A 14,958-nucleotide genomic window follows, 5' to 3' on the forward strand; every position below is an offset into this window, starting at 1 on the left:
TAAATAGACGTGGCTATTATCAACTTGAAGCTGTTAGGGAAAACCAAGAAAGGGCCATAAAAAAATGTACAGACCATGCTGGGGGCCCTCTACTGATATCAGCATTATGTCAAGAAGATGCCATCAGTTGAGCTTATTTGCAGCCCTTTTTCGCATCTTGCTATGCCCTCTCTTATGAGAGCTAGTGGGGCTTGTGAGTCCACCCGGTTTGCATCAAAGACAGAGAAGATCATCCCCGATGCGAATCTCATTACCTCAGTTTACCATGAAATTCTCTCTCTCTCTCTCTCTCTCTCTCTCTCTCTCTCTCTCTCTCTCTCTCACACACACACACACACACACACACACACATATGAAATAAATGATTAATTAAAATAAAATAAATAAAAAATTACATGGCATTATCAAGTGCAAACCATCTTAATTTGATCTCCCATATATCATCTTTGTCTCAAAAAAATTTTGAATGGATTTTTTGTCTCAAAGTATGCATTAAAAAAAGGGAAGTGATATATCCGTCCCTTTTTTTTTTGACTTGGAACAGCCAGCTGCAGCGTATCTAGGACTGCAAAGGGGCAGATGTACTTCACACGGAAAGGATTCAATGGATTTGATTGCCACTTACACTGCAGCTGGCTGTCCCATGTAAAGAAAAGGGGCACATTTATCATTTCCCTAAAAAAATTGTAGGGACAAAATATGCATTTGATAGGTTTATCACGATGTTGCTAGAAAATACAAGAAAACTGCATTGACAAAGTTGCACCCCAGAAAGTTGCATTTGCGACACCACATGAAGACCCAACATTGCCTAAAGATTTGCGACTCGACTAAGCACCTTGAAAGATCTCATTCGTCAAGTTGGGTGTGATTGCAAAACTGAAGACTAAGCATGTTATTTCCTATACACTCAACTCAACTCAACTAAGCCATTGTCCCAAACTAGTGGGGGTCGGCTAATGAATCCTTTAGAAAATTTTCATGAAGAAGGTGAAAGGATCTACTCAGCTCAAATTGACTAAGTCTAATCCTGAAACTAGTTGGGTTCATCTACATGGATCATTTTCTTCCATTCTCTCCTATCCAAGGTCAAGTTCTCTGTCATGTTCTCTTATCCAAGCATGTTATTTCCTATGATTCATGAAAATAAGCAGAACCATAATGAACTGGCAACACATCCAAATCTTCTTCGTTAATGATGACATCTGCAACCCCCCCCCCAAAAAAAAAGAAAAGAAAAGGAGGGAGGATATATAACATTCAGAAGTTCTCATACTAACAATTTGTTAGCAAGATATCCATATCTAAAAGACAATTTGTTTATCAAGATTTTCATATCTAAAAGCTTGAAGATTTAAACTAGCGAATTTGGGAACAATATGAATTAGAGATAGAAGAGCTATTATTTAGGTGAGAATCAATACAGATATTTGATCCTTCAACCGTGGTGATGAGGATTCTTAAAAATAATTATCAAATACAAAACATCATAAATAATGAATAAACATTTTATTATTCAAGAAAATATACACATTCTAGTCTCATATAAAGATGATAATTAAAATCAATTCACATTTCAAATACTTATCATTGAAACAAAAAAATCACACTTCAAATACCATAAAATAGTTTGGCACGGGATTCCCTTCTGCCTATAGAATGTAATACTTACACATATCTCTGTGACACAGGTTACATTTTGAAGTCTCAGGAATCTGCATACAGAGAAGAATATATTATAGTAACCTGCAACTTGGCTTAAATGATGAATACATGGCGACGAACTAAAAAGATACACGACCACACGGACAGATGTTAAGGTCCATAAGAGAAAAAAAACATCAAAATACTACCACGATAAACATCCACTGGCATGGAAATCTCAAAGGAAGAGACAATGGTAATTGTCTATCTAAAATATAACTATTGAAGAAAAATGATAGGGTGTTTCAAGAATACCAAATAAACTGGTCTATTGTAAAGAAATAATGTAACTGAAGAATAAGAAGACAAATCTCTTTAAGGTAAGAAATAATGCCTCTGATTGATTCCACCAATGATCCAAGGATCTTCAAGCATAGGATTGCAATTTTGCAATGAAAAACATGCATGTGCAACAGCGAATAGGTCTGTTGGATGTATGTTTCAGCTGAAACATTCCAAAATATCCATGTTTGAGCACTCATTTCGGGAATTTTGCTTTTGTAGGTAAACCTTTATTTGATAGCTAAATCCAGAAGAACATATCATGGATTATAACATTTTTGGGGCTAAATATTTATTTGATAGATATATAGTTACCAATTTTTTTTTAGCTAAGCCCATGAGAAAGGGTCATGCATTTGACACCATATCCAATGTTTAAAAGACTTGTGGTTGTGGATCAATCATTGACTTGCCTAAGTTGACTTGCTTTCAGCCTAACCATGTGAATAAAAAACGTGTTTGATTCAATTGAGTCAATGAAAATCTCACCAGGTGAAAGATATTGAGGACCCCGTGAAACAGTCCACGATCTCGTCAATCCAATGAGCAAACCGCCAAGGGTGAGAAAGGCTCCCCTTTACCCACTTTATAACATTCAGGGAATCACTTTCCACTATTACATGGCCGAGACTCTCTCGAGCAATTAGCTTAATTCTTTGAAGCACCGCTCTAATCTCTGCCTCAATGGATTCTACAATTCCAATGAGACCTGAAAAAATCCATTTCATTGCACCGCGCCACCACGCTCATCTCTTAATAAACCACCTACTCAAGGCTTGAGCCATTAAAGTTCAACTTTAGGCGGCACTGAGGAGGATCCCAGCTTTGGGAAAAAGTTCTCCTTGTACTCACCATCTATGCAAGCCTCTCTCCAGCCATGCCAAAGATCATATGCTAAAATAAACTTGAGCTAAGAAGGCCCCTAGCCCATGAGATGGTTAGCGCTATCACTTTCGTGGTAATGAAGTGGGGGCTCTTCACCAAACCCCTAAACACCCCAGTATTCCCCTCCTTCCACATCACCCAAATTGTAGCTAATAAGTTATGGTATGTTAATATCAAATAAATACAATTACGAACACAATATGCAAAGAGTAAGATAAGACTTAGATGTACTTAAAGTTTCTGACCACATGCAACGTATCTAGTTGCATAGGAGGTACTGCACAACATGGAGCAATTGTAAAATAAAAGGAGGACACAAAATTGGGAGCTCCTGCAAAGAGTTAGGATAAATTTGACATAGGGAACAAGACCCTAGGTGATAAACACTGGCTCTTTCATCCATGATTGCATAATAACCTTACCAGATCATTTGACCATCACTTCCAATGGTAAAAGAAAGAGTTTCAAAGAGTTGAGTTACGGCAGCAAGTATAGGTACTTCGGTTGACAAGAAGGCTAGCTCAGTACACGAATCCCTTCCTCTAGAAAGAGTTCCCCCTCCCCTCTAGTAGCTCTCTTCTGTTATGAGAGAGAGGGGGCAGGAATGAGTAGAACTAGAGTAGATTCAGAAATTTGAAATGAAAGACTTGGGGCCTCTTCAATCTTTTCTTGGAATAGAGTTGACTGATCATCTTCAGGAATGAAATGATCACAGCACAAAGATGTTCTTGATGCGAAGATATTAATTTTTTTTTGAATGATGATGGAGTTAATTAATAGAAGAAGAAAAGGAAACCCATGATAGAGATGGTCCGTACAAAGGAAAGATACAGATGGATAGGTGCAGAAAAAGAAAAATAAGGACCCTCAAGGAGAGAGGAAATCAAATATCTCCATTCTAACTCTATCTACTCCCCTCCTAGCTAATCCGTCGGCATCGCTATTAGCAGATCTCGTAACGTGCTGAAAGGATATGGGAAAACAACCCACTCAATCCTTAATTTCATCAAGAAAGTGGGAAACCTCCGAGGATGGGGGTATCTCCCATCAGGCGACCGAATAACGTTGAGGAAGATATGAAGATGTAGAAATAACACTCATCCTCCATGTCTACCAGATAAGCAACATTCAAGAGTTGAGCTTAGTGTACTTATCAATACAAAGGAAATAAACAAATGGATAGTTCTGCTCTCCTAGGTTTGAACATACAATTAATGGTCAGAACCCTAGATGTATTCAATTCGTTTGTATTAAGTCAGTTCTCAAAATCAAATTTGAAACAGAAGACTATAAGATCAGAATATTTCCAGGGCATTGGTCAAACGAGAGAATAATGTAAAGCCAAAACAAACATGTCTTTGATAATGTTGAGTTAGAGGAGAAGGTTCACTTTAAGTACAAGCCCGTGAACAAAACAAATGCCAAATAGGGAAGACGATTTCCTTTTTTATCCAAAGAAACCCATGAGTCTTACAGGAATCATATCTTACATTCAGAACCCAAGATCAGTTCCAAATCAGTGTGTGCCACCATAAGCATAATCTGAAGTCCACTACACCTCAACAGCTCAAAATGGATCTTACCACACATAATCGTTGACCGATGTGACAGCATATTGAGATTAATGTGTTGTGTTGGGAAGAAACCTTATTGCCTGGAGCAGCAAAGAGGGGGGAAAACAAAAGAAGCAGACCTCAATGCATGATAACAGCAAAACCCTACTCACTTTGATTCTCATAGACCTATATATTAATCCCGAGTGTTTTACTCTCCCTTGCAACACTTAGAGCTCCACAAAACTTCCAATAGCCCTCTATTATAGGCGTACTAAGTGAAATTTTTTGAAGAACAAGCAAAAAAATGTGACATGTATCTAATATTAAGAAAAAAGGCACTCTACAGTAATAGAATACCCATGTGCACAGAAGGAGAGCATCTTGGGATACAAATCTACATGACCCAAGCCCCTTTATCAGGATAAATTCCAGAGGCCATACTCACTACAAATTACCAGGGGACTAAACTAGCAACATCCTATTATAACTTAATGCCAACGTGATACATAAGAAACATCATTTCACATTTTGGAGAAAATGAATCAAATGAAGAAACAAAAAAAATACATAAAAGTAGAGAGTTGTGAAATGTGGAGAGAGAGAGAGAGAGAGAGAGAGAGAGAGAGAGAGAGAAGAACAGAACAGATAGCATGAGAAATGAAGCAAGAGAATACTTCAGTGAAGAAATAAATCTGATAAGAATTGCAATTGGTGATGTTAGGTGTAAATAGAGATAAGAAAGAAGTGGGATAGAAAGAAGGCTAAAAAAGGTGGTTGAAGTAGGAACTAGAAATAAAGAAGAGAATTTGCTGAGTAAGTGTTGAGAATTACTGGAGAATATAAATCAAATCAAGAAACAAATAGGATGGGAAATGAAGGAAAGGAATACTTCAGTGCAGAAGATAAAGAGACAAGAAAGATGTGAAGAGATAGGATGAGAAATGAAGCAAGAGAATGTTCAGTTAAGAAGATAAAGAGACAAGAAAGAAGTCAAGAGAGATGGAAGAACAGATATTGTGAGAAATGAAGCAAGAGAATAATTCAGTGAAGAAGATAAAGAGACAAGAAAGATATGTGGGATGAGGACAAAGGGAAGGATTGGAGAGAAGGAATGAATGCCTTTTAAGGGTTGAGGATGAATAAGAGTCGGTCGAAGTTGAACAATAACCCTATGAAGCCCCGGATTGTCCTACTTCAGTTCCATGATAAATTTTGGAGAGGCAAAAAATAAGAAAAAAATATGACAAATACTCAATATTGAAAGTCTGAATAGAACTCTCAAGTGCACCACATGCTGTATCTTGGGATTCTAAAACAAAGGACCTATGGCCCTTACCATATATTCGAGCCATGGGTCACTCTCTATAAATAACAGATGCAGGGCTAAACCCACAGAAAACTAGCATAATTTCAAAATTGTACATTTCATCTTGCATCCTTAACCTTGAGTACATTGAGATAGACTACCAGTTACCACTTTGTTCAGGAAAAGATTCTTGCCGATGACATCAAAACTCAATAACTCCATCAGATTGGTGAAACACTCACCAAAGTTCTTTCCAAGGATAAAAAAAATGTTGCAGTGTTTTGATGCACTAATCTAGCATCGACATTAATCAATCACCTTGAGAGAGGATAACATAACCTTTTTGTTAATGTTCTCGCAATAATTATCATAGAGTCATAGGAGCATTAAAATTATTTCATTCTATTCTCTATTGTCAGTAATTCAAGGTAATGTAACCAATATCATCTGCAGATTAAACTCAAAAGATCAAGCTGGTGTCCTGCATCACTTCTACAAGTTAAACCATATGACCAAGGCACATGTTGGAACAAATAATAATATCTCACTCAAGATCATTTCCTGATAGTCAGTAACTAATGCATTGAAAGCATACAGATCACCATGCATCAACATCATATGCAAAGCTCAAGTTCTATATTACCTCGCATAGCATCCAAATTGTTGGCAATGAGAAGATAGTTTTGAGTAGTGACCAATTGTATGATGCATGGTCCCAATGTAACCAATAGACTTTACAATAGTATCTGAACAGAATAAGAGAGGATGACAAAATAAGTTGCTTCCTCGGGACACAACAATACAAAAAAAAATGTGAAAAAAAAAACTACAGAAACTCATACATAGAAGCATATGAAACTCTGAAATCACCCACAGGGCATCAATTTCTTAATGTCCTATTGCCCTTATCATCAATGGAAGGAAAATTGCCTTCACATGAGGAGCTTTAAGCATTTTTTCGTTTTTTAAAATGCTGGAAGCTTTAAGCACTTTTCGCAGAAATTACTCCTATCTATGATTTGGAGCATCGCATATCATTCTTCAGCAAGAGAAAGTACAATATGCTCGTAGTAAGTCTAATACGATATGCCATTAGAAAAGTACTGCAACAAAGGGCAGAAAAGTCAAACGAGGTTAATAATACGCATAGATTGACCAATGACCACAGATATGAAAAGATTTTCTGTTATGGTCCTAAATGGCCACATGGAGAGGTAAAAATTGGATCTCGTTTGATATTTCACGTAGGTATTTCAAGCAAATTACTAGAATACGGGAATCGGATCTCAAATAAGAATGGGCTGGTGAACACAAAAGTCCAAATTCCAGATAATTCTGAACCACTACCTCAATTGGAGCTTTTGATCCACTAAGACAAGCTCTGCGCTCAAAGTAGTGACTTGAGATTTTGAAAGAAACCAAACATTCGAAAGGATAGGGTTTCAAACATATCCAATAACTGAGCTCAAAGTGGGTTCTGGACTTCCTTTTCTCCATCAACTCTCTTGTTTTTTTGAATGGCTTCTCCATCAACTCTTTAGGCTATGCTTTGAAGAAAATATTACATGTTTAAATATCTTCAAAAAAGCCCTAGAACGCCATACGATCCAAAATCTCCAATGAAATAAATGGGTTTTAGCCCATTGATCGCCACATTTTGTAATAAATATTAGGGGCCATTATTTTGCTAAAATTTGTGGAAGATAACCACTTTCCCTGCTTTTTTGGAAAAAGAAAAGAAAAGAACCCATTGACTCACTTGAGAATATCTGATAGGAAACAACAATTATGATCTCATTCTTCAGCAGTCTTTAAAATATCGCGGCCTAAGGAAACATCAATTACTTTGTCTAACAGCTCTTTGACATTGTTAGTGTCTTCGCAGTGCGCATTAATAATCTTTTTGAGGAGTGGTCTTATATGGGTTACATGGGGTCGGAAACTTTGGAGCCTAGCTCCGATGGCATCTATATGGGTCATCTGGAAGGAAGGGACAATCATATATTTAAAAGAGTCTTCAGAAACCTTCATAGATTGAGGCAACAAAGTTACTCCTTGATTGTACTTTGGGTCAGTAGCCTTCCTGAATATAGAGGCATTGAGCTCGACTCTTTCAGAAGAGTGTGGGATGTGGTTCGGCTCAGTAAGAACCCCTCATCATCAATAAACCCTAAATGGATTCCTTCCCCTCAGGGTTTTGTTAAGCTCAACCTTAATGGGTCTTCTATGGGGAATCCAAGTTTTTCAGGTGTTGGGGGCCTTATCCGTGAGTCGGACATCATAACCAAATGGGCCTTTTTTGGCCCTTTGAGCATTTTGGACGCTACCAATGCAGAAGTGCAGTATATCCTTACTGTTACTCATTTAGTGGAGAGAGACCTGGATTGTCTCATAGATCATTTAGTGCAGTCCCCTTTCACTATGATCTATGAGACAATCCAGGTCTCTCTCCACTAAATGAGTAACAGTAAGGATATACTGCACTTCTGCATTGGTAGCGTCCAAAAATGAGGCTGATTGTTTAGCTAGAGACAGAGTTGGAGGCTAGCCTTGGAGTCATTCGATTATCTTTCCCCTTGATCGTCTGTAGTTTTTTCACTATTCTTTTGTTTGGATTGTACACGACCACCTTGGCCTCTTTTCTTAATAAAACCGTTGCCATTAGAAAAGAAAAAAGGAACCACTTTTAACAACTTTTTGAACCTTTCAACACCTACGAAATATAAAAATTTGCAACTTTCCAAAGTTTTAGTATATAATGGGGAAATGTTTGAAAGGAATGAGTGAAGTGCAAATTTCGGGAGAATGAGAACCCTAGATTATGAATTTAGGTAGGATCAACAAAATATTAAGAATTTCTTCCTAAAGGAGTTATGCTTTGACTTTTTTCACATCAACAAAATGTTGCAAAGGATAGAAAGGAAGTCAGTGACATGTTTGCGAGCCAAACTGTAGCTTTAAGGACTACTATGTATATTGCATAACAAGTTACAAGGTAACAAGAAGGAATTAACCTACCTGACATTGTTATTTCACCAATACATCCATCGAAAGAAGGAAGCAAAGCCGTCTCAGCTGCTTCATCTAGGCAACTATCTCTCAAGTCAAAATCACAACATCTTCATAGGACTAAATCATGTGCACAATTTCAAATCACTCTTTACATTCTGATAAAATAATTCAAACTCGTGCAATTAGAAATTGTTTGCTTAATCTCACACACAAATGTTAGAAGATTAACATACTTTTGTAGGTGTGCTTCCCAGTAGATCTGCTGCCAATCACCACTATTAAAAGTCAATTCATATCTTTCTACTCCATCTTGTTTTGTCATGCAATTGAATGGTTCGATCTCTATGCCTTCAGGCCATCGTGACATGACTAATTTCTTCCATGCTGTATTAAAGTCGGCACACCTGCAAGTCGTAAGTCATTTAAGAAATGTATATCTAATGCTGTTTTCTAATCTAAGAGATGCCATAGAACAAGGAATTTTCAGTAACTGAAGTCTTATCAAACCTTCCACGTTTTTTACTATCCTTAACGCTATCAGTCACAAATTCTGACCTGTCATAGTGCTTAAAAGATCTGCCATGAGAGAAACAAAGCCACAAATTAATGTAAGAATCTGTGTACAACTGTATAATCTTCTCTTTTCTAACTCTCGATTATTGATAGTGCATAATTACATATGACTATGTAGAGTGTTTAAAACATGTGGTATGGTAAAATTCAGTTCAAGCATAATAGTACTACAAACCTAGGGAAGTTGCAGATTGGCCTTTGAAGTACTTTATATATATATATATATAGAGAGAGAGAGAGAGAGGAAAATGGTTGTGCGCTCGAGCGCATATACGCTGATATGCACTCGAGTGCCCAAACACATGGGTCCCACATTTTTTGTGGTGATCCAAACCATTCATTTGCAAGGCCCTTACATAGATAGGGTGTGTACAAAAAATCAGCTCCATAGGATCATCCTAACCCATCCAAAAGTGGAGGGCAAAATGTACAGATTTGTGGACAAACCGTGTCTGCACATTTTGCCCTCCACTTTTGGATGGGTTAGGATGATCCTATGGAGCTGATTTTTTGTACACACCCTATCTATGTAAGGGCCTTTCCAATGAATGCTTTGGATCATCCTAACAATGTGAGCCCACATGAGTCTTGTGCCCCGAGCGCACAATCATTTTCCTCTCCTATCTGTGTGTGTGTGTGTGTATAGACACACACACACAAATAGAAATATATATAATTACAAATAGAAACTTAGAAACTGTGGTCAAAATTCAGAAAAGATAAAACTGAATACAGTTCGTAGCTGGAGTTTTGTATGTAGGTTGCCATTCCACCTCCAGAGTCACATTCACTCTACAGCTTCAACCTGCTACTGATCCTATCACTAACAATAGCTACCATGATTCCAATGAGGTTGCACTATTAGTAGTTTTAGGCACATCCAAATGTAGATATTTAAAGTTTTTACAATTAATATGAAAACAAAATTACGTTTCTAAGGTATCAGTGTAAGTGTTAGAATCCAACATGGGGCCTGAACCCGACGCAGGCTAAAATGACGATTCTTGGATTCAATATTATAATTTAGTTATTTTCATAATTTTAAAATTCTTAAATAATTGTCATTCAAAAAAAAAAATTCTTAAATTACAGGAGAGATTTAATGGATTACATAAATAACAGTAAGTTTAATAAGTTATACGAGTTAATGTTTTATTTTCATATAAAAGCTTTATATTAAGATGGCTGAAGCTCAAAACTAATGCTAATGTAAATTTATGCTCAGGAAGAAAAACCTTAAAAAAGGAAAAACCAAAAGTGTCAAACACAAATCCATGGTGTCAAAATCAGTTACGGGAACCTTTCAAAAAAAAATTCAGTCACGGGTACTTAGCCCATTTAGGAGAATCTGAGCAACATAACCAAATACCTAGGACTTCCCCAATAATGACAATTTTGGTCTTGCATGAAAACCTACAAAACTGGAGAGAGAACCGCATCTTATCAAAATTAAATGGGAAACATGAGCCATCTTCTTGAAAGATATTATGATTGGGGCATGATCCAAGACCAAAAATAGGAGAGAATATCAAGAAGAAGGTGGAAAATTTCCTCCCATTCCCTGAAAATATAAAATTATCAACAAAACAGGAGCTATTGGTTGTTATGTCGTATAAGTCACTGCTCACGAGGGCAGTCCTAAAACTAGGAGTTCCAACTTCCAACAAGTGATCCATTGCCCTCTCTCTCTCTCTCTCTCTCTCTCTCTCTCTCTCTCTCTCTCTCTCTATATATATATATATATATATATATATATATATATATATACACACACACACACACACACACACACACACACACACACACATATCTAGTTTCTTTTTCTCCATACCTGAAAGCAGAAAATGATCTAGCCTACAGAAGTAGGAAGTATTAACGGGGACTACCAGTAATAAAAGTGTACAACATGTGCACCACTCATGGTAGGTAAGGATGGAGTTAAACTGTTAGCTCAACAGTGAATGATACTCCTTCACCACACCGTCACACAACCCCAACCACATGACCTACCACTCTTACGACAGTGTGAAACTTGTCCAAAATGATAAGATAATATAGAACAAAATTGCTTCAATCCTCCTTTCAGTGCCATTTGATTTCTAATAAACCACCTTAATGTCCTCATCTTACCTGGGTCATTCAGTCCTTCACACCGCATGATAATGAACTTGCTTGTCCTTTATCACCCCCTCTTGTTCCTATTTGTTCTTTCTTTGATCCCTTTTACTTCTTGCATATCATTCAATAATACCTTGGCCAAAAGCACATGTTCAACGAGCATACTCATTTTAAAATCTTAACCTCGGTCAATTATGATAAGCTGCAGTTTCTGATGTTTCTCTATATTTAAGTCTTTATGACCAAAATTAATTAATAAGTTAATTCTACCTTTTATTGAGTAGAAATGCCTATTTCAATTGTTGAGAAAATCCGTCGGGCAATCCAATCCGATCGTGCACAGATTAAACGGATAAATAATAGCAAGCCAGCCACAAGATGAACACCGATATTTTACGTGGTTCGGCCAAGCCTACTCCACGGGCGAGAAACACGATCTTCCACTATGAGAAAAACAATATACAAGGATTACAATGGATTAATCGCAAACCCATAAACCCGCAACCCTTTCCTTGCTTCTCAAACCCAAGACCGTACACAAGAGATAACGCCAGAGATAAACCCGAAAAAAGAACCCAAGAGAAAACCCCGAGATGAAAAACCTCTTCTCCCTTTCTCTCTCTTTCTCTTCTCTCTCCGCACCCGACACACCAAAGACGTCTTGCTTCGCCGCAACCCAAGAGAACAACACTTCTCTTTATATAGTTTAGTTTTCCCCAAAAGCTAAATATAGAAATCTCCATTTTTGCCTTTGCCTTCCCACCCAAGCAACCACCATGGGTGGGAAATAAGGCAACTTTCCCAACAATCTCCATCTTGGCTTATTTCCCAGCCACCTGAAGATTTTTCGTTGATGTTGCCACCGGTCTGCTATCGCTGCAAACCACCATTGGCCTTTTGAAGTACCAGCTAAACACCCTCGAATCACCTTGGTTCTGACTCCTCCCGATTCGATCAACACGGCCAATGCACATGTGTAGCTGCCAACCCGTTGACTCACCTAGTCAACCTTGGAGAGGGATCTCGATCCATCCTCCTCAATGCAAGTACCGTCATCCTCTCACGCTTGCCATCATTTCCCTTCAACGCCTTAGCCAAGCCCTGTTGAATTAGGATGTCCTTCACCCTCATCTGCCATAGGGTGAAACTGTCATTTCCGTCAAATCTGTCGATGTTGAACTAAGTAGAACTTGATTTTACCGCCATCTCAGATTACTTTGCACTTCTCGGTGTAGCGCTCCACCTCGAACAAGAATCTTTCTTGGACAATCTTTCTACCCCAAAAATCGCTCTAAACGCGATCCAACCACAACACCCACGATCACTCCACCCAGCCTTGACAATCGCTCCACCTGAGCTTTGATACCACTTGTTGAGAAAATCCGCCGGGCAACCCAATCCGATCGTGCACAGATTAAAAGGATAAATAATAGCAAGCCAGCCACAAGATGAACACCGATATTTTACGTGGTTCGGCCAAGCCTACTCCACGGGCGAGAAACACAATCTTCCACAATGAGAAAATTAATATACAAGGATTACAATGGATCAATCGCAAAGCCATAAACCCGCAACCCTTTCCTCGCTTCTCAAACCCAAGACCGTACACAAGATATAACGCCAGAGATAAACCCGAAAAAGAACCCAAGAGAAAACCCCGAGATGAAAAACCTCTTCTCCCTTTCTCTCTCTTTCTCTTCTCTCTCCGCACCAGACACACCAAAGACGTCTTGCTTCGCCGCAACCCAAGAGAACAACACTTCTCTTTTTATAGTTTAGTTTTCCCCAAAAGCTAAATATAGAAATCTCCATTTTTGCCTTTGCCTTCCCACCCAAGCAACCACCATGGGTGGGAAATAAGGCAACTTTCCCAACATCAATATTTTACACTTCTAACAGATACTTCACAAGCATTCCAGCTTCATTGCTCCCACTTCACACAATCAAAGTCACATTATTCTTACCACTGACGCACTCTTATAGTCTAATTATTGCCCAAGCCTCTAAACAACTAAATCAGATTAGGAACAGAAGTTTGATTTAAGGCATTCAAACCAGAGAACTTTAGAGAAACAATTATGAATTTATAATGTGCTTGATAATACAACGAGTATGAAGCAAGTATAAACAAGAAAACAACTTGAATTCAACAAACTTCATAACTGTGATGGGTTTTATAAACCAATACAAGAAGTTCATAATTCATGCCTCGAGACAACTTACAATGCTTCATGTAACTTCTGCAATGCCACTGCTGGTAATTGCATCATTAAGTAATCAACCAAGTCTGATGGGAGTTCAAATATGTTTTGCAGATATCGATCTCCTGAACAAGAGGAAATACCGATTACGAAATTAACATACGCAATATGAAAATATTAATAATTCCTCAAAAAATCAAGAATTAAACTTAACAAGAATTATAACATTTAACATCATAAGTTTGACGGGGAAGCCATGAGTTGAACTTTACCGTAAATTATTTCCGTCCTTATTGTGTTTGCGCATAATGACAGCAATGATGGAATTTCTCCCATTCTAGTGCGTTCAGCAACACCAAAAAGTAACACTGGCAAGCATAAAATTATATTAAAAAAAAAATCATCATTGATATAAAATTCATATAGAATGAAATCAAATTATGAGCACAGTGATTCAAATCCTATCGATACAGATAAACAACAAAACTGAGAAAAGAAGAATAAATAAAGAGAGAAATGAACGAAACAATGTACAAAGCAAGATAAGAACAATAGAGGAAGGAACTGAAAAAGAGTTTGGTAGATTTAGGGTTTCAAAGGAGAGATGAAGAAAAACACTGGCATACAGGCAATAGTATAAAAAAATCAACATTAGAATAAGATTCAGATATATTGACATCAAATTGTCAATGCGGTGATTCAAATTCTAAATTTCAAAATCCTACCTATACAGTTAAACACTAAAACCAAAAAAAGAAGAATGAATCTGGTAGTGTTAGGGTTTCAAAGGAGAGATGAAGAAACTCTATATAGGTACAAAAATATATAAACCCTAAAAATCACCTCATAGGCCGTGAATTTAGCAGCGAATCTGCTCGAGAATTAAGACGATCGCGTTCTACTTAGGGTTTTTGCAGAGAAGGAGGATGAGGTGAACCTCGAATTGAAACAGAAACAAACGACCCCCCCCCGCCTTGACGGCTGGCTAACATTAAACGTTAGGATTAACGTATATGTCACTTTCCCACCATTTGACTGGTCTCTCTCTCTCTCTCTCTCTCTCTCTCTCTCTCTCTCTCTCTCTCTCTCTCTCCACACACAACAGGAACAGTTGGTGGGCCCAACAGAAACCTTTGGTGGAATGGTGGGCCCATCTTTCAACGACGTAGGCCCCGCCCATACCACACTATAGGATAATCCAAACCGTCCATTTGATGGGCCATAAACGTAAATAGGTTGCATCTCATAATATCATTTCCTTAGGCTGATCGTAGCCCTCCGATCTAAATAGAAACTACATCTTATGCAACCTCTATAGATT

At 37.8% G+C, this 14,958-nt stretch overlaps 1 protein-coding gene across 2 annotated transcripts in view; it reads right to left on the reverse strand.

Annotated features, from left to right (window-relative positions):
* Positions 1–14,634, reverse strand: part of LOC143860488 (RNI-like superfamily protein) — a 28,402-nt gene extending 13,768 nt beyond the window's left edge. The window contains exons 1-8 of one of the 2 annotated variants that reach the window (XM_077371160.1): positions 14,481–14,631; positions 13,910–14,005; positions 13,660–13,762; positions 9,253–9,321; positions 8,979–9,149; positions 8,752–8,825; positions 6,377–6,479; positions 1,673–1,715 (exon numbers count right to left, since the gene is read on the reverse strand). In XM_077371160.1, the coding sequence (XP_077227275.1) occupies positions 1,673–1,715; positions 6,377–6,479; positions 8,752–8,825; positions 8,979–9,149; positions 9,253–9,321; positions 13,660–13,762; positions 13,910–13,973 (627 nt within the window). In that variant the 5' untranslated portion in view covers positions 13,974–14,005; positions 14,481–14,631. Of the gene's footprint in view, positions 1–1,672; positions 1,716–6,376; positions 6,480–8,751; positions 8,826–8,978; positions 9,150–9,252; positions 9,322–13,659; positions 13,763–13,909; positions 14,006–14,480 lie in introns of both variants that reach the window. The other variant, XM_077371162.1, reaches the window with a different exon arrangement.
* Between the last annotated feature and the right edge of the window lie 324 nt (positions 14,635–14,958).

This window comes from Tasmannia lanceolata, unplaced genomic scaffold (assembly GCF_043159265.1).
Source record: "Tasmannia lanceolata isolate RefF3 unplaced genomic scaffold, GAP_Taslan_0.1 ptg000037l, whole genome shotgun sequence".
Lineage (NCBI taxonomy): Eukaryota > Viridiplantae > Streptophyta > Magnoliopsida > Canellales > Winteraceae > Tasmannia > Tasmannia lanceolata.